This window comes from Mesoplodon bidens, assembly GCF_964165515.1.
Source record: "Mesoplodon bidens genome assembly, chromosome: 10".
Taxonomy (NCBI): Eukaryota; Metazoa; Chordata; class Mammalia; order Artiodactyla; family Ziphiidae; genus Mesoplodon; species Mesoplodon bidens.
Genome location: NC_138172.1, coordinates 95,075,278 through 95,095,784, shown reverse-complemented (window position 1 = coordinate 95,095,784; position 20,507 = coordinate 95,075,278). Strand labels below are relative to the sequence as shown.

The window sequence follows — 20,507 nt, the reverse complement described above, 5'->3', positions numbered from 1 at the left end:
ATAAGAAAGTTCGGCAAGATTGCTGGCTATACAAAAGTAAATTTTTATTCACTGGCTACAAGCAACTAGAAAAACTTAGTTTTTCTATGTGAAAATAGCAACCCCAGATAGAAAGGTACCTAGGAATACATCTACCAAAAGGTGTAGAAAACTTTTATGTATGAAATTTAAAAAATTCCTGAAGACCTAAATAAATGGAAAGATACTCAATATCGATGGATTTGTAGAATCGATTTCTAAAGATGTTAATTTTCTGCAATTTATGAATTGAATGTCTTCTTATTAAAATTCAAGCTAGTTTTTTTTGAGGTTCACAAGTTGATTCAAATGTGTATAAGGCGGAGCAAAGAACCAAGAACGCCAGGCCAATTTAGAAGAGGTAGGTCAACATATGAGGGCTCACTCACTTCATCACCAGAGTAAGACTTAACTCTAGTGTAACTAAGCAATAAGAAAGCGATATTAGCACAGGAAAAGACAGAGTAGAGTCCAGAAACAGGCCCCCCCACACATGGAAATTTGTATAGAACAGAGATGCTATTTCAAATCAGTGGGGAAATAAGAACTTTAAGCAAGCAGCATTGGAACAACTGCTTATCCACATGGAAGAAATAAGTTAGATCCCTATATCAAACCATATTTAAATGGATTAAAGACCTACATATGAGAAAGCATGACTTTAAAAGTTTTGGAAGAAAATGAAAGAGAATGTTTTTATGATCTCAGGGTAGGAAAAGATTTCGTAACCACAACACCAGAAGCACAAACCATGAATGAAAAAAATCAATAAATTTAGCTACATTAAAATATTTTTAAAAATCCTTTTGTACATTAAAGGGATCATAAAGTGAAAAATACAAAACTGAGACTTGGAGAAGCTCTTTGGCACGCAATGTACCAAGAAAGGATTTGGCCCAGAAGTTATAAACAGCTCCAGTGGAAAAGGCCAAATGATATGAGGACACCCAATGGCCTCAAAACATAAGAAATGATTTTCCACCCTCCTAGTGATCAATGTCATGTAAATTAAACAAAGGGGAACTAACATTTCATATTCATTACATTGGCAAACATGAAAAAGAATCTGATGATGCCAAGCCCTGCCGAGGAGAGTGTAAATGGGCACACATATTTTGGAGAACAAGATGTCAATATTTAATAAAGCGGTGGGATTGCTGGGTCAGAAGATCTGAGCATCCCCAGCTCTGTGCAACATTGTTTATAACACTGAAAAATTGAAAGAAAGCTTAAATGCAGGTATGGGATCTAGCAAGGGACAGATGTTTAATTAAGAATGTATCGCATACAAATATGTTTATTTTCTGTACCTGTTTTTGTATCTTTAAAAATTTCTTAATAAAAACATCACTTTTAGTGGGGGTTATGGGAAAGCGCACTGGCACAGAGCTAGTGTGACTGTCAATTGGTACAGCCACCTCCCAGGGCAAATGAAAATGTCATGTGATGCAATTCTTTTTAACCCCTTGAATGGACAAAGGTGGAAAAGTTCCATGACAGCTAGCGTTGCCAAGAGTGTTGGGAGAGAGGCGTGTTCATGCACTGCAGGTGGGAATGTAGTTTGAGGACAGCTCTGTGGAGGTAATTTTGCCAACAGTTAATAAAATCATAAATTCCCTTTGACCTGGTACAATGTCCTCTAGGTATTTATTCTAAGAAAATACGCCATATTAGAGCAAAGGTTTATCTACACAGAAGTTCATCATAATAATGACAGCGTTGTTTGTAATTTAATAATAGTAAAAGAAATAACTGATGCTAACATTATCTAGACTACTAACTCTAGACTAAACATGTCCAACACTAATAGGTTCTAATTTATGGTACAACTGTAGGCTGGAATATTATGTAGCCATCAAAATGATGCTCTTGAATCTTTTCAATGGTGTGGAAGCTCTTGCAAAATATTAAGCAAATATGAAGTAGATTACAAAACAGCACGTGCCGTATCTATGCACTGAAGCAAAGACACCAGAATGTTACCAGAGGTTACTTCGGGATGGTTAGAGGCAATTTTTATTTTCTTCTGGATTTAAAAAACTCTTTCTCATACATTTTCTGTGTGTGTGTGTGTGTGTGTGTGTGTGTTACCTTCGTTTTAATAGGAGGGGTTCTTCTTTGTTGAAATAATTTAAACAGGCTGGATGATATGGACGGACAACGCTAGAAGGCCGGGGGCCAAGTATGACGGATTTGCCAGGTTCCTTGGGAAACCTAGTCTGATGATCACAGAACCTGGAGAAGGGTGAGTCCTTGGGTTCACTGTGATGTCACCACTGGCAGCTGGGCGGTCGGGAGAGCTGCTCCACCTCTCGGAACCTTGTTTCGCTTCCGTGCAAAAGACCTAACAGCCTCGGCTGGCCTGGCTCCCGGCTCTGTTTGGAGGGTCAGCGGGAAGGTGTCCGGCGTGCGCGCGCGGTTTGCCAAGCCGCGGGCGCGGTGCTTTCCTCAGGGATTGCAGCAGCGACGCGGGCTTGGGGCGCGGGGGCGGGGCCGAGCGCGGGGGCGGGGCCGGGGCAGCGGGGGCGGGGCCGGGCCCCCCCTTCGCGGCTGGCGGAGGCGGGGGAGGCACGCCGCCGCTTCCGCCGCCCGCGGGGATCCCCCGGGACTGCCGCCCGGGGCAGTCCCGGTGCGTGCGGGTACAAGTGGCAGTTCCAGGGCCCCACGCCGGCAGTCCCCAGCGATGTCGCGCGGCCTCCAGCTCCTGCTTCTGAGCTGCGGTAGGGCCCGCGGACGCCCGGCGCCCCCCGCCCGCCTCCCCGGGACACCCCCTTTTCTCGCTTGCTCACGCCGCTCTTTCTCCCTCTTGCAGCCTGCAGCCTGGTGCCCGCGGCGCGGGAGGTGAAGGTGGCCTGTTCGGAGGATGTGGACTTGCCCTGCACTGCCCCCTGGGACCCGCAGGTCCCCTACGCGGTCTTCTGGGCCAAGGTAAGCGCGGCGAGACCGGCGAGTTAGGGTTGGGTGGTTTAATTGCAGACCGGGCAACCACCTTCCTTGGGCTGGCGACCCTCTATGGCTCGGGTTCAGGGGCATCTCCCATAGCTGAACTCGGTACCCGGTCTTCCCACACGCCTCTCCCATCCCGGCTCCAAGCCCAGCCGCATCCAGGCACAGGCCGACTTAGATTTAGTTCCACCGGGGACCTCAATCTTCTTGCCTCTAAAGGTGGCCCTGAGATGAATGATCCAAATAAGACGTTGTGGAGGGCAGAGAACCTCTGATTTGGATTAATTCCAGAGGCCACCTGTGGTTATGGACAGCAGGCCAGGGAGAAAGCAGCTAGTGCAGATTTGGCATTGGACGGGAGGAAGGTCTCCAGATTTCTGATTTCTGGTGTTTTGTGACTGTGGTGCTCATACATTGGGGGAGGCGAGGAGGGGGCACCTTGAGAGGAAGGACTGCCAGAAAGAAGCGATAGGCTTGTTTCTTAGGTGCTGGTTATCTGTCATCCCCGTTCTGGGGTACCCGTGGCCTCCTCCCTCTGGCCGTCCTGAGAGGTCCAGCAAGGAGGGCGTCTGTGATGGTGCCCAGAGGCGTCCCCGCATGTAAGAACAGTGTCACTATCCCTACTGTAAGAGAATTGAGTCAGACTGAGGCTTTTTTAAGGTTTCCTCTGAACTGGAACCTTTGCAGGTTCTAAGATTGTGGTTCTGGTGGCACTGGAAACCCAAGCAGCCACTGTTTGCTGTCACTGGTTTTTTTTTTTTTTTTTGCTCCCGGTGCTCCCCGCCTTTAATGAGGTTACTGCCACAGTGGCACCTCTGGCTGAAGCACAATGACTGTGATATCCCAGCCTTACTCTGCGGAGCTCACTGATTTGTCATCTTACCTTGCAGAAAATCTCTGTGTGTTTGTAGCTTTCCACAAAATCCTGGGTTTTCTTCTGCCCACCATAAAAGATGCTGTAAGAACCTGCACAAGTATCTAGCCATTTAACAAGGCAGCACAGGACCGTTAACCTCTTTGTATGTGTGTCTGTGTGTGTGTGTGTGTCTGCTAACCAGATTGTCAGTTCCCTGGGGACAGTGCTGCGCCACTGCTTTTGTGTATCCTGCATGGCACCCAGTGTTTGCCCTGCTAATTTTGAAGATGCTCAGTGAATTCAGGCTGACCCTTTATGATTATGCACAGTGGAAACGGTGCTGGGGCCTCGGGGCGCTGTATTGTGTATGAAAGTAGGTTTGTTATTATTCCTACTTCATTTCCACCTTATTCACTGTGGGATCAGAGAACACAGCAATTCCAAAATTGTTCCCCTGTAAAAACAATAGTATGTAAATAAAAATATTGTAAAACCAATATTATTTGAGTACTCACCATCTGCCAAGCTCTGAGGTAAATATCTATGTACATCAGCTGTTCCAATCCTTCCAATGGACTTAAGAGATCAATACTGTTACTGTTCCTGCTTTACAGATGAGGAAACTGAGCCTTAGGGAGTGAAATAATCTGTTCACTGTTACACAGCGGGCTAATCGGGCTAATCGCTGGAGGTGGGATTTGAACCAAGCAGTGTGGCTCCACAGCCTGGGTTCTTAGAGGTCTATCTTGTTATTTCTGTTTTCTCTGTTAATTACTTAAATAAAATGAAAGTGTCTTTGGGCTAGCCAGGCAGGGAGTTGGTTATCTAAAAGGAGGGGAAAAACATGAAACCACTATCCCTTTCAGAGAGCAATTAAAAAGGGAAAACAATATTAATATCCCCAGGGGAGTAATTACAAAGTACTCATGAAACAAGTAGATGAAATTTCAGACTGTAAAGTTCAAACAGTTGTCAAGTTAAATCTTGCACGAGGTCATTTGGAATGATGCAGTAAACCAGAGTGATTAACCTTTGACTTTTCCTTGGATGTCAGCTGATGATGTAACTCTATAATGTATGTGCTTATTTGTTGAACACAGTTCTTGCAAGCTTTAAAGACCCTGAAGGTCTCTTAAAGCTCTGTTAAGAGAAAAAGACAATAGTCTCTTGGCATTCTCTTTTTTTCTGTTGGTCCGTGGAATAGGGTCATTGAAAACTCATACCCTAGTTATTTTTTTTTAAGGAGGAAACTGTGATTGAGTCATGGTGGATAGGAGAGCTATGCTATGCCAGTAAACTAATCAGATACCTTGAAAGTGATATGCTTTATTTTTCAAGTACTTTTGAACGTATCTCAGCGTATTCTGTAGATGTTTGTTATTTTCCAGCCCAGTAATTATACTTTTGCATCGATTGTGCTTGTACAACAAAAATGGTTAGAGTGTTCTGGAAATAAGGCCAGTGGTGAAATGCTGAAATCCTGCATTTTACAGAAGATTATCTTGTCATTTCCTCCCACGACTTTCTTGTAAAATGTTTCAGTGATGCGGAGAGGTAGCTATGAAGTGAGGGATTTAAGCCTGGTGACCACAGCCAGCCTAGCTGGATCATCAGTAGGTTGGTTTGTAAAACCACTTTGCACAGTTGTAGGCTGCATGCTGATCAAGTAAGCAGAAAGTCCCTTGGAGTGTGGGGTTTCACCGCCCGCCAGATTGAATTGCATTCTTGCAATTCTGCGTATCACAATTACGGTTATAACGACTCACAATTTAAAAATCCATTTACCACTCAGTTCTCCGGCACCACAGAGCATCCTGCCACTGTCCAGTTGGCACTGATTACTTATGATTAACAAAAGGACCCACGTAAACCATGTGTTTCTTACCATGAGCCTTTTACCAAAAGGCTCGGAGCACACGGCGTCCATTTAGTGTTTGCATCATTAGGGTGAGTTGGGAAGGAACAGTGTCCGTTTTATTCTCTCTGTTTCAAAGGTGCAATGACAGGGGACTGGGCGGGGGGTGTAATATAGACATGCCCAGGGGTCAAAGGTGAAGCCAAGAGTGGGCAGAGATAGCCCAGTTCCTGTTAGCCCAACTCTTCTTTCCTGTGGACTGATGTCTTCCCAACAGGGATCCAAGAACGAGGCCTCCTCTCATCCCTTTCTGTATTGTACCTTTGAAGGCAGAGTGCATGATTGGGAAGAAATAGAAAAGTTAACGCGGTATATCCATTCAGTTTAGCTCTTAGGATTGTGAATAGACTGTGGTTGTTGAGGGAGGTATTTTGAGCTCTCCTGAGGCAAAGAGACGTTGGTGCATCACTCTCCTACCGAAGTAGAAGAACGTGGCTGTGACCTTGGGTTAGATTCTAGCACAAGAGGGCCATAGCCCAGTCCCATGTCTGCCAGGAGTAAGGACATCCCTTAAAGAGCTACGTCTGTGCTGCATGCGGAGCAGGTTCACGCTCCCTCTAATGAGGCTGCACTAGGTCTGGAACGGGAGGATGACACTGGATGAATGGAGTGTCCGGCGTGGTTGAAGTTCGCCACTGCTTGTAACGAGTGGTTACTTAACGAGGGCAACGTCGCACTGTCTCGTGTTGTGCTGGGAGCCCCAGCGCCCTAGGCTGCGGCATAATGAAAGAGGATATAGTGTGTCATCTCTGAGTGACACCACGGGGGTGAGGACAGAGATGCGTCACAAGACCAGTGCCCTTTTTAGATGATTTCCAGAGGAAGGGAGAAAGGGGAAGTGAGACCATGATTTCAGAGAGTAGATCAGACTTGAACTTTACAATATTTAGGAGACATGCAGCTGTGGCAGGTCATGGGCTCTCCTGGGGACTAAAGGAGAGCAGATTCATGGGCTCGCATGAAGCTACTTAGAAAGTTCCAGGACAGTCGCTACACGGATATTGCTTGTCCTTGATTTGTTATGAGCTGTCCTCCATCTACGTTGCTGATCTCCTATTCAGTGGAGTCCTGTTTTTTGTCTCCAGCATCTTGTGTGATAAGGAGCCCCAAAGCGAGGAAGTGCTAAGGAGGAGCCTTCGGAGGGGCCAGGGTTGATGAATGGCCCGGGCAGATGGCATCTGTACAGCCACCAACCCTGATGGACCCACGAAGGAGACAGTGCATGCCACTCACCGCACTCACCTGATTCTAGAGTGACGTGTGTTTTAAGATAGATTTGAGATGTTTTAGGAGCAAAAGGAAACATTTCTACATTAAATACAGAAGCGCCGAAACACTGAAATGTGAAAACAATGCCTGTGTGAGCATCAAAGAAAAATCATACCATCCCCGTTGGCACCTACACTACTCGACCTGATTGAATAACCTTTAGGTCAGACTATGAAAGGCAAAAAGTGAATTTTCAGATGTCTCCCATATTTACATTTTCCTCAGTTCGTGAATATTTCTATGTCCCAAATGTGTGCCAAGCCCTGCGCCTGGCAGTAGCCATCCTAAGACCGGGGTGGACCTTTTGCCAGAGGACTGTCAAAGGCATGGACACAGGAATCCACACGCATTTTGGGGGACTGAGGGGAAACTAACGATCTGGAAGGGAGAATCATACCACAGAGGACTGAGAGGTAATGCCAGCAAGCAGGCTGGGAACAGACTGTGAACACCCCCGAATGCTGAATTATAAGGGCTTGAACTTGGTCCTTCCGGCAGCAAGGAGCCTTTGAAAGTTTTTAAGCAAAGAGATAACATCGTGAAAACTATGTCAGAGGAAAAGCATATTTCTTGTGGTGGAAGACAGACTGTAATTCATCCCAGAAGATGAATCTCAGAAGGAAGCTTTAGTCTTTCACTGCAGTGAAACTGCCATCAGGTTAACTCAGGCTGCAGCACATCCCTGGGGGTTACCTCCCCTTCTCTCTTGGTCACCAGTCCTGTTGTCTACATGGTCCTAGGGAGGAGAGGGCCAGGCTCTAGAAGAAGTCCCAACCAGAGGAGGAGGATGGAGCACTGAGATTTTGGACAATGATGAGACACAGCAAAGTTGCTAAGAATCTTTCAGCTTGGAAGAGCGTAGGGAGGAAACAGGCAGCTGAGAGTTAAAGAGAAAAAACTGCAAACACTTGTTTTCCATAAATAAAACGGGGAACCCGAGTCCCATGAGGACTGATTATGTTAGTTCTGTACTTGGTTATGTCACTACACAAATTAGAGGAAGTTAGAAGAAGGTCTTAGTGACATCAGGGAAGGTTTTATGAAGGGCAGGACTAAGAAGAGATACATTACCTAAAAAGAGGCTTCCTCCATCTGAAACTGTTTCCATAAGTCCTTCCTGGCTACTCTTGGGATAATCTCAAATTTTCTACCAACAGTGCTAGCTCCAACCAGAGCTGAACTAAAGTACTTCCCTAAGACTCTTTACACCTGAAGCATATTTTTAATTTTTGTTTTTGCCCTGGGGTATACTTGGGTAAAATTTCTGTGTGTGTCATGTAGCTCTGGTATAGAAGTAAGAGCCCAAGGCTTGTGAATATCACTTGATATTTTTGTGGAGCACCAGCTAGTCTCTACCGCACATTCTTGTCCCAATTGTCCAAGAGAAGATAGATTCCAGAAGAACTGGTAGTTGTCTAGGATTATTGGTCCAGATGGGGAAAACCTATGGGAATAGATAGATGCTCATTGCCATAGGCAATTCATGTTCACCTAGGACCTGACTCACTGGGTCAGTTCCGGAGAACAAAGGACCTGAGTCCAGTCAGACCCTGGTGTCTCTTTCACCGAGCAGTGGGAGGCATGTGAGCCTGAGTGACAAAGCAGGACTGGCCTTGAGGTTGGAGCCACGTGGAGATAGCCCCGCATGTGCCACATTTATTTCTGGGGTGGGGCAAGGTGCTGCTATCAATTAGGAGTCTTACTGTTGTGAAGGCTTGTAATCCAATCAAATCTAGCGTAAAGAAAAGGGAATATATTGGCTCATGTGGTTGAAATAAATAATTTTTAAAAATCAAAATATGGGCTTCCCTGGTGGCGCAGTGGTTGAGAGTCCGCCTGCCGATGTAGGGGACACGGGTTCGTGCCCCGGTCCGGGAAGATCCCACATGCCGCGGAGCGGCTGGGCCCGTGAGCCATGGCCGCTGAGCCTGAGCGTCCAGAGCCTGTGCTCCGCAACGGGAGAGGCCACAGCAGTGAGAGGCCCGCGTACCGCAAAAAAAAAAATCAAAATATGGTTCCTACTTCAGTTATGCCTGATGTTGTGGGTTAAATAGTGTCCCACAAAAAAGTTATGTCTCGGTCCTAATCCCTGGTATTTGTGGGTGCAACCTTATTTGGAAATAGGACCTTTGCAGATGTAACCAGTTAAAGTGAGGTCATACTTGATTAGGGTGGCCCTGAATCCAGTGACGGGTGTCCTTATAAGAAAACAGAAACACAGAGACAGATGCACAGGGAGAACACCACGTGAAGGTGAAGGCAGAGACTGAAGTGATGTGTCTACAGGCCAAGGAATGCCAGCCTCCAGCAACACCAGAAGCCAGGAGCGAGGCGTGAAACAGATTCTCCCCTAGAGCGAGCACGGCCCTGCCAGCACCTTGATATTGGACCTTTGGCCTCCAGAACTGTAAGAGAATACATTTCTGTTGTCTTAAGCCGCTCAGTTTGCGGAAGGCTAAATTTGGAGGTTCGTGAATATCCTCAGGGCTCGGTGACCTTCTATCTCGCAACTTTTCCTTCCTTTGTGTTGGTTTTATTATCAGCCTCCACGTGGCAGTGAGATAGTAGCCAGTAACTGCAGACTTGTCTGTCCTCCCGAGATCAAGTGCAAAGCAAAAGACTGTGTCTCTTGCATCTCAACAATGTCAGATTATACTTAAGTGGCTTTGATTGGGTCATGGATCCATCAGAACCATTCCCTCTGGTCACGGAGGTCAGGCCAGAGTCCAATGTGCCTTTTCTAGAACCAGATGGAGTGTCCTCCGAAGGACGTGAACTCAGAGCCCGTAAGGATGCCCCTCCCGGTCCAGCAGGACCCACAAGAAACTAATGGAAGAAGGACGATTGGCATGAACAGTGAGTGGCCTAACGTTGCCTTCAAAGCCCAACTCCAAAGGGTATTTTCCACATTATGATGGTGCCTTAGAAATTCAGAATGTTGTGGCCATTTTGGAGACCTTGTGGGCAGAAAAACTTTCTCCCTAGAGCAGAGATTGGGACTTCTAGAACAGCTTTGCCAGAGGAGATTGGAAGTATCAGCTGGAAGAAATGACTGAATGGGTGGGCAAAGTAGAAAGCTACTGGATACAACAACAATCCCTGTTACCAACATTACGGATTATGAAGCACTATTATGTGTTTTCTCACTTGATTCTTAAAATAACCCCATGAGGGAAGTAAGGTAGTTACAGACGAGGAAATCCAAGTCAGAGGTAAAGTGACCCAGCTACCTGATGCTTGACTTCAGGTCTTCTGATGCCAGAGCTAGTGCCCTTGTGTCTTCCTCATTGTTTCTAAAATTCACTCATTCATTAAATAAATACTTTTTGAATATTTCCTATGTGCAGGGAACTGTTTAAAACTTAGCTGTGAAAAAAAAAAAAAGAGTGGTAACATTTTTAGCGCTTTCTGTGTGATTGACACTATGCTACAGTACCCACCTACCTCATCACAGGTATATTCACACCAACTTTGGGAGGTGTAGTTACCCTCCCCCATCTCAGGGGAGCAAACGAAGCCTGAGAGCTCCGGGCCCTTCGCCAAGAGCAGAGCTAGCCATGGCGGGGCTGGGGTTTGTTTCCACGTCTGTCCAACACCAAGGCCTGTGCTCTTAATTATGTTGCCTCTGCCATACTCATAACTCTGTTAACAGCCATAAATCCAACTCTGTCTGTTAGACCCAGTAAATTTCAAAGTGGAAAATCATTTTTCCAATAAAACTACACTTAGAAAAATACGATGTTAATGCTCATACATTCTACCCCCATTATGACATCAACCTCTGAGCCAAACTATTTTGCATGTTATAAAGAACTGTTATTATGATGAATGGGTGTTATATTGGCACTTTAATTGAGCTGGAAACCAAGGTACATGAATGTTAGTGCATGGGAAATGCAATAAAAAAAAGCTGTTTGATGTGATTGGAATATATCAGATTAATTTAATACCACCTTTAAAAACTAGCATCCATTCCTTTAAATATGTTTAATTGTTGGATTAAATATTTATATGCATATATATATACACACATTTTTCTCCTCAAAAAAATCTCTTCCCTTTTCTTTTACTTTCCTATCACATTCTTAACAGATCTCATGCATGATAAATTTGGATTTCAAGGCTGTGGAATCAAAATTCTTTGCAATAGGAATGGAGCTGTTGTCCTCCTATATCCAAAGATGGTAATCTAGGAAGTTAGCATATATTTAGATAAAATTATGTAAACTTCTAAAAAAATCCCTTTTCACAATAGGGATTTGACTGAAATATTGGTTCAATTTCGGCCATATTTAGATATTTATTTGATTTCTTTCTAGTTCAAATTTACCCACCATTAAAAAAAACAATTCACATGCGTTTAAAATTACTACTTGTATTTGCTTGGTTTAGTATTTGGCAAATTAAAGAGAATTTATTTTAATTTAGGGCTTGTGGTTTCCTTAAGGTCAGATCTCCATCTTAGAGAAGGAATATGGTATTTAAATTATTTAGTCAAATTGGAGGCCTTGAGACAAAAGTCCGTAGGCTTTCTGAAAATGAGATGTCGTATATTTTGCCTTTTCTAATTCAATCAGAAAGATAAAATGTGTCAGCATAAGAGTTAACGCAGGGAATGTGGATTTTAAAAACATAATTTGGATGAGTGTTTTGAGGAATTAATTTGCCCACAGCGTGCTGTGGTGTAGCCCTCTGCAATGTGAGAGTCGCAAAGTGTGCGTTAAATAGTTCCTGTCAGTTACACTCGGCTGTGAATGAATCTGAGGGTTCCTTTTGTTATAAATGACTATCTCCTAAAACGCTTTTGCAGAGACGCAATGAAACGCTTTTAGAATGTTGAGAGTCATTCTTGCCCGTGGTTGATTCTGAGCCAGCTCAAATGTTTATAAGAATTCATGAAACCAAGCGAAGTTGAGGATGGCCCATTTGCTGTTATTCCATGTTCCTCCCCCTGAAATTCCTTCGGTTCTTGAACAGTGCTGCTCGGGCCACGGCTCACTCACCCGATGCTGCAGGGTGATGGCTGCTTGGCCACGGTGCTGAAGACGATGATTTGAACTTTTGCATAAAGTCTCTTGGTACTGCTAGTGCTCCACTCGCATCTTGAGCATGGGACGTTAACATGGAAACTACAGCTATTTTTGCGGCTGTGGGCAGAAGGAAGGGGGAATAGGCTATGTACATACCTGCAGCTTGAAGCTAGAAGGAAGGTTCTGAACTATTTCCATGGGCACTGTGGGAAGTTACAGAAGGTTCCTTTTGTTACAGGTAGTTATCAGTCCCGGAGAGCTGTTTATCACTTTGGCAAGAGGTCCCAGGTTAAGCCAGGACTTCTCTCAGTTCTCTGGGTCTTTCAGGAAGACCCAGGAAGGGGCCGTTGGAAGATGACCCCGTGAGAGTTGAGATATTTTGCCGCGATCCCACTGACGGCTGTGGTGGTTCAGTAAATCAGACTTCTGCAGGCTGCTTTGGGGTTCTTCGTTTCGACTTTCCCCTACCTCTTGCTTTCATTCTCATGATTTCACCCTGCCTTGGCTTTGCCATTGTAAAATAACCTCTCTGGAGGTTTTGTCAGAGACCCGTGGAAATCTGACCATCACATAAACTACTTTTTGTTGTTACTGCTGATTTGTAAAATGAATTCTCTCCTGCAAATAGGCAGAAAGCCACTGCCAGTCAGCTCTGATCACCGCCGTGTACTTGCTTCAGCAGTTCCCAGCAGCCAGCGTGAAAAAGGGGCCATCTTTATGTAAATAAAGCACAATAGTTTATATCCACCAGCTCCAGAGGGGTTCTCAGTTTTTTGTTTTTGTGTTATTTATTTATTTTTTTTGATCTTGACTTTCAGATAGGTCTTTTTGAGTTGAGGGAGGGGTCACTGGATAGGAGAGAAGACCGCCCTAAGGAGAAAATCTGAGGTAGAAAATCTCAAAATGATTGTTGCAGCCAAGTTTCCATCTTTTCGGATGCAGGGATTTCTACAAAACTCAATTCCAGGGAAATCTATTGGAAAGAAATCTGAGTTGAACACATTTGGAGGTTAATTTAGAAAAGAGAAGCAGATTGAGCGGGGACTGCAGAGATAAGCTGAGTTAATTAGTTCAAACTGGCCTTGGGGGGTGAGGTGGGGGAGGGAGTTTTGGAAGCGGTTGGCCCGGGATGGTCCTGGGCACCTGACCCATCAAAAGCTCTGGTCAGAGGGGGCACTTCTGCCAGGCAGCAGAGGAGGGGAGAGGTGCAGGCACATGATAAGGCTGCAATTTTTGGTTTAATCAGACTTGAAAAGGGGAAAACTGGTCTAACTCAGACGTGTTCTAAAATCAGTTGGATGCCTAAGGTTCCTTGACCACACCTCCTTTTTTTGTTTCCTTGTTTTCTCGCTCTGTTTTTGAACACCTAAATGCCCCAGTCTTGATTATTTTGGAAGGAACCTTTCAGCACAAGGACTGTCAGGAGATGGGATTTAGACCTCGCCTGAGAAAAGCTATTAGTCTCAGCCCAGTGCTAGGAGTGAATGAAGCAGGGTTTCTTGCAGGAGCGATAAATCAGCCACCAGATGTCTCTGCAGGCCACTCCACAGGAATGCCAATAGGAGCCCGAGCCGTGGAAGCTGGAATCTGAGCTTTCCGTGCACCTCAAGGTGCATTCCCTGACTTAAGAAATGAAGCGGAAACCAAGGAGGGTGTGTGTGTGTATGTGCATGTATGTCTTCTGTCCTGGGCTGCCTCCGCCTCACTGGGTGTTCCCCCCATTCCTTGGTTATTTATTTCCCTGTGCCGATTGCCTTTTGAAAAGTAGGAGAGGAGTTGTAGGGTGCCTCCAGTACAGGAGATTAAACAGCGGCTGGTGCAGGCAAAGACAGCAGCAGTGTCTGACTGCAGTGTCTTTTCCTAAGGGGGCCCTCTGGTGCGGCCACTATGCTGGGGACAGGGAAGGAATGCCACTGAATCCCAGGCTCCCTGTTGTTCCCCAGCCACCCAGCAAAGGGCTCGGGGCTGCCCTTGCACACTGGAAACGGTGATTGGCTTTACTGTTTATGTAAATGAGTTTTAGAAGCTTTAAAACATTTCAGTGGAGGATCAACGAGCAAGTTAACTAGACAAATTAAAAATATATCTGGGGAAAAAGGGAATTGATGGTGAACGTGATGTGTGCTTAATCGCGGAAGTAGGAGATGATGGAAAGACCCCACCAGTTTAATTGCAAAGGCTGTTCAGGGAAAGAAAACCAGCCAGGTTAGTTTGGCTAAATTTGGCATCTACCCCAGTTGGGCTGGTCCATCCTGGGTACAGTGATTTAAGCCGTAATTGCCCTTCCATGTATATCTTGATATTACTACCAACTGACCTGACACATAAAATCTCCACGTGGCGCTGTTGTCAGCTGTCTTCCTGCCTTAGCAGAGGCGTGAGCGTGGTACGTCCTGCAGCGTCACAGATGACTCCACAGGTACACAGTCTCTGAAGAACAGGGTGTCCTCATGAGAGGCAGTGCTCATCTGCATCTCTGTGCTTTCTGTTGAGTTGTTTGGCAATGACCTTAACAGATTTAGAAACGTTTCCAAATAAAAGGCTGGGCTACAAAAATAAGAATCAGTCAGTGGGTGAGTTGGTATCTGAAGAAAACAAGAGAACATTGAATGGAGAACAACCATCAAGAGAGTGTGATTCAGTGTGATTCACACGCCTCATCACATAATCATCAGTGACACGTGGTTATCATCAACAGGAACGCTCTCTCCTTCGTGTAGGGATACAGAGCATCATAAAAGGCAGTCCTGATCTTACTCTAAAAAAGATGGAGCCCTAAAGAATTCTCCTAGATTCTCTCCTCCTCCCCCAGACATCACACACACACACAGTATCTTGTTTTAAAACAATTAGCTGAGGATGGATTTTATGAAAACAAGAGGTAGAACCTTGATGTGGAGGCCCCGTGCTTGTAGGTTCTGGCAGTAGAGCATGATGTGGTTTGATTCTTGTTTTTTAAATTTATTCTATTGAAGTATAGTTGATTTACAATGTTGTGTTAATTTCTACTGTACAACAAAAGTGATTCAGTTATACATATATATATATTCTTTTTCATATTTTTTCCATTCTGGTTTATCACAGGATATTAAATATAGTTCCCTGCTCTATATAGTAGGACCTTGTTGTTTATCCATCGTATATATACTAGTTTGCATCTGCTCATCACGAACTCCCAGTCCATCCCTCACCCACCCACCTCCCCCTTGGGAACCACAAGTCTGTTATCTATGTCTCTGAGTCTGTATATGATTCTTTCGTAACAGCTCACAAATGGCAGTGCAGAGACGATGGAGGTGCCCCAGGAAGACCTGCAGTACTATCAACAGAGGGCCTCTTCCAAGGCCCCCAGGGAAAGGCTGTATTCCCTGAGGATCCAAAACACTACCAGCTGCAACTCGGGGACCTACAGGTGCACTCTGGTGGATCCAGAAGGGCAGAGAAACCTAAGTGGCACCACGATCTTGAAAGTGACAGGTGAGGTGATCTGCGGCACCTGTTTTCTTCTTACAGTATGCAGGGCACTTTCTATGGGTCCTAAACTTGATCCCCTCAATCCAAGTTTACCCTGGAATTCAGAAGCTTTGGATAATATCTGTGGCTGAAAGCTAAATTCTACTGCAAGGATGTCATAACTTTCTCTACTTTCTTTTTACTTTCTTTTTAATAAGGGCAGATCTACCCCAGTCTGACTGGGGTGGATGCCAAATGTAGTCAGACAACTAAATCAAACAACTCTTACTCATGTAAGAGTCCTTCAGAGCCAATAGGAAGTTTCCAAGTCTAATTTTTGGAAGCCAGAGAAACTGGGTAGTCTCCCGAATATATCAGATAACTGCGTAATATTCTGCTCACTGGGGGCTTTCTAACCTGGCCAAGGGAGCTGCTTCCTGTTTCCACCTTTTTCACATGACAACAGCATTTCTCTCCCACTTTACAGCAATTGAATGTCCCAATACCTCAACTCAAGCCAAAGAAAAAGGGTACAGCAAGAAAATAGCGTTCCCGTGACAGAAGGCACATTTTTGCTCTATGCAGTAAGGCCAGGAATCAAGTATAAAGACAAGGATTATCTCCTTGGACTTTTTTCCATAACTTTTCTTTATGGAGCTTAAAATACGCCTTGCATTTGACTTTGGCCCAACTCTTGTTAGTGGCTGAGGCTTGAAATGACAAACATGTTGTTACAGAGGCCCTGACTTTGTACAATGGCTACTTTCTCCTTCCACGGAGAAGCGGAAAGGAATCTGACTCAAGATAATATTCCCGCACTCACAAGAATGCAATCACTGCTTAGGGGTCAGCATTTGGATTTGGTTCACTGTCACACACACACACACACACCAGCGTTTGGATTTGGTTCACTGTAACACACACACACACACACACACACACACACCCATACCCTTCTCAATCTCTAGCCCTTTACACTGCTTCGTTTGTCTTCATGGCATTTACTGTACCTGCCGTGGTACGCTCCCTCAGTGAGAATTATTCACATGAATGAGAAATGCGAGCAGCCTGGCAGGAAGCAGAGAGGGCAGGCACGTCCTGCGGGGAGCAGAGAGGAAAGGAATAGAGAAAAGCTGGCTTGCTTTCCCGTCCTCCGCGAAGGCAGTGCTGCCTACAAGTTGAGTGGTCAGACTAGAGCCACTGGATCTGGTTCAAATATTAGCTCAGCGGCTCATTAGCATCTTACCTTGGGGAAACCTCTGAGCTTCGGTTTTCTCATCTCTAAAATGGGGATAATATAATATTGATATTATCTACAAAACAGGCTTGTGGTGAAGGTTGAATGAGATACTGCGCTGAAATGCTCAGTGGTGCCTGGTCTGGGGGTACTGCATGCTCGATAAATGTTAGAACCATCAGTGGCTCTCAGCCCTTCTCTTCTGGGGTCACAGACCTCTGTGAGAATCCATCCCCAGACCATTGCACAAAGTCTTGAATCCAGTTTCAGGGGTCGACAGCTGTCCGGAGGCCCATCCGTGGCCCTGAGGGCGGAAGCCCCTCCTGTCACCCTCACTCCGTCTTCTCCTGCCCCAGTCCTCAAGCCAGCTCCCTGAGCAACCTTGCTGCACATTGGATGTCGTGCTTGAGCGGGGAGAAGCTGTCCCCGCCTTGTCCCCTCCTGGGCTGAAGGCCTCCCTCCTCCTTCACTTGCCCCCTTCCCGGGGCTGAGGCCACAGCCTTTAGCAGCCCCCAGGGAGCTGTTCTGTAGCCCCCGCCTTGGCTGTCAGCCTTGGTGGAGGGGCTTTAACAGGCCTACAGAGACGCATCGACTTGTTCTGTAATAACAGGGCAGTTCTGCCACCTGCCTTAATCCCTCAGCCTCTCTGAGCCTCGGCTCCTTCTGTAAACTGGGGTACTCAGACCTGCCCCTGAAGGTTCAGCGAGATGCTGGACATCAGCCCCTTTGCATGGAGCCAGGCACAGGGTGAGTGTGAGCGCCAGCTGCGGTCACCACCGTCATTACCGATGTCCTTCCCACGGTACAGATGTGAGGGTAAGAAAGGGAGACCAGTAGGACTTTAAAAAGCCAGAACAAAACATTCTTAGCTTTTTCATCCTGGTAGAAGAGCCCCGTTCAACGGCTTCATATTTTACGTATTTCTTTTTAAAGGATGCTCTAAGGGACGCAAAGAAGAGACTTTTAAGAAATACAGAGCTGAGGTTGTCCTGCTGTTAGCTCTGGTCACTTTCTACGTGACACTCATCATTTTCACTTGCGTAAGTATCTTTCTTAAACATCTCTCATTATTAAAAGATCACCTGGGTTACCAATCAAATGCGTTTTGTAGACAGTGTGAGTCATTTCATAATGGCAAGAGACCTATTCACAGAACCCTGGCCTTACAGAGGCCCCCAGACTGTGAGAATCTCTCTGGGAAGCTCCCAGCTTGTTTTCCATCTGGTGGCTCCACACAGAGCCTTGTGAAGAGAAAATGAAGTAAGATAGTGGTGGAAGTTTGTGAAATGCCAAAGGATCCTCCTAAAGCACCAGCAGGCCTTGTAGATACGGTGGAAGAAAGTTGGACCCTGCGCATCCACCATCCGGGCGAGGTGCTGTTCTTCCTGTAGGCAGGTGAGCAAGCCCGGCCACCCTGGTGATGGATCCATCTCCTTGGTTGGCCCTTGAACTCTTTTCTCTTAGAGATTCCCTCTTATCATTTTGGTACTTCCACCCCCCCCCCTTTTTTTTTTGGTACCTCTGGTTGCTATTTTAGATATCACTTTTTAAGAATTAATCCAGAGGTACACAGGGTGTGGCCTGGGATAGAGGACTGCTGGCCAGTACTTGGGCGTCCTTGACATGCCCTTGACCTATTGGTTGTAGACTCCAGCCTAGACTCCTCCCTGCCCCCCAAGCCTCTTTGTGTGTGGCTGGTCACCTGGGTTGACAGTGGTCGTAGGGGAGCAGGGCCAGCTCTGGGCCTGACCCACTAGGAACTGATCTGTCCCATATGTCTCAGCATATCAGGAGGTGCTGGCTATTTGGGGACCAGGACATCGGTCACCCAGGAGCTATTCCAGCGCTGGTTCTTGTCACTCACTGGCCCCTTCTGTTCACTTGCTTGACTCTGGCCGAACACTCATCTCTCTGGTTGCTATTTTAAACATCAGTCCATCAGAAGACTCCACTGAGTGCCTACTGTGTATAAGGCATTATGCTAGGCACTGGAGGGCATGTAAAAAGGCATAAGAACTATATCCTTCCCCCAGGGAACTTACAGCTTGGTCTTTAAAGTTATTTGCATATAAGAAGCTAATTAGCAGTACCTGGCGGTTAATTTTAAAAATGAGTGATTCTAGTTTTTTGTTGGCAAATGCCTGTTTCTTTGGGCACTGATTTTCCATGCAGGAAATCCTAGTGTTAGGGTCTGGAAATGGCCCCAGTCTGTAACTCCTGGTTGAGGTTTGGAGATACCAGCGAAATAGCACAAGCCCACTGTAGAGTGAGTGACGTAGCCCGCATCACGAGGGCTCCCACATGAGCTGTCCAGTCAGCTCCTAGTGAATGGAGTTTAAATCCAGGTGACAGCTGAAGCATTTTTCCAATTATTCACTTCTCAACGTATCTCTTTGATTTTATTTTTCAGAAGTTTGCACGACAGCAGAGTATTTTTCCAGACTTTCTTAAACCTGCCACGGAACATGCTTTTCTCCCAGTTACCTCCCCAAATAAGCATTTGGAGCCAGTGACTCTTCACAAGACAGAACTGGTGTGAGCAAGGTTTCTGCAGATTGTTTTTCCAAGGTTGAAGGCTCCGTGGTGTGCGTCCACGTCACACTGAACAGGAGAAGCCTGAGCCCCACACTGAAGACACCATCCTTCCTGTGAAGCCCTTCACTTGACTGAACCATCCAAAAGTGGATCCCACCCCACGTTTTGTGAGCAGGGCCTTGAAAATTGTGACATGACCACAAAGCACGGGGCCGCCTACAGGGTGCTTTCCAGTGCTGCTTCTTTATGACCTTCTTAGCGTTTTATTCAGCTATCTGGTCAACCTCTTGGACAGGTTTTTTTTTTTTTTTTTTTTTTTTTTTTTTTTTTTTTTTTTCAGTCTTAGAAAAGCTATGGTGAGATGCAGTTGGAAAAGGACCTTGGGATACGTGAATGCCTGGAGTTGGCCCTGTGTAGACCCTTGAGGGCAGCTATCCTCTTCCACATCTGGAAAACATCTCTGAATTTGCTGTGTTTTCTTGTCTAAGCCCAGATGTTTTATGTCTGGGAGAAAGTGACAGGCTAAGCTGAGAGACAGAGGGAAATATTTAGCAAATAGTTTCCCGGCATGAAGGCCCTGCTATTACCAAGGAGCATGATGTGTACGCGGAAATAACAGGTCAATGAACTGTCCCCAGCAGGGCCTTTTTATCTGGGAAAGGCATCCATAAAGAAGCAATAGAGAAGAATGTCACAATTATTTTTATATCTGTGTATACTTGTCAAAGAAGGATTTGTGCTGCTTCTCCTCTTGAAATCTGTATCTTCAGTTAGATATCATTAACTGACAAGCACCCTGTATATGGAGGGTGAGAAGAAGTCAGAAACTGTGACAATAGGAGGGAGAGCTATTTAGGGACCTGATGAAAATGCTGGACCAATTGTGCAAACTGGACGCTGGCCCCAGTTGTCCCACAACTTAGCTGTCTGATCTTGGACAAGATCCTTATGGTTTCTACTTTCTCAGTTGTAAACCGAAAGGTTGATGTATGAGTTGATTGAAAAAAACGTATGTGAAAATCCTTTGAAAGAGTATAAAGCACTATCCAAATTCCAAACTCCTTTGGGTCGTCTTCCTTATTATTGCAGTGGTGTTCTGGGCATGAGAAAATGCTTTTCATTTTTTATGTTTTCCATCGTTCCAAACAAAGAAGGCTACAAAGGACACTTTCCCATAGTCTTCTGTATGAATTCCTTTGGGGAAGTGAGGCCAGTCCAGTGGTCTGTTCTGTTCTTGAAGCACCGGCC

The 20,507-nt window shown here is 45.6% G+C and overlaps 1 protein-coding gene across 1 annotated transcript; it reads left to right on the top strand.

Annotated features, from left to right (window-relative positions):
- The first annotated feature begins 2,627 nt into the window (after nucleotides 1-2,627).
- Nucleotides 2,628-20,294, top strand: CD83 (CD83 molecule). The gene is made up of 5 exons (XM_081247058.1): nucleotides 2,628-2,738; nucleotides 2,831-2,946; nucleotides 15,301-15,511; nucleotides 17,658-17,764; nucleotides 19,135-20,294. Exons 1-5 carry the CDS (start codon nucleotides 2,702-2,704, stop codon nucleotides 19,261-19,263), a joined length of 600 nt encoding a protein of 199 aa, XP_081103184.1. The 5' UTR covers nucleotides 2,628-2,701; the 3' UTR covers nucleotides 19,264-20,294.
- The last annotated feature ends 213 nt before the right edge of the window (nucleotides 20,295-20,507 follow it).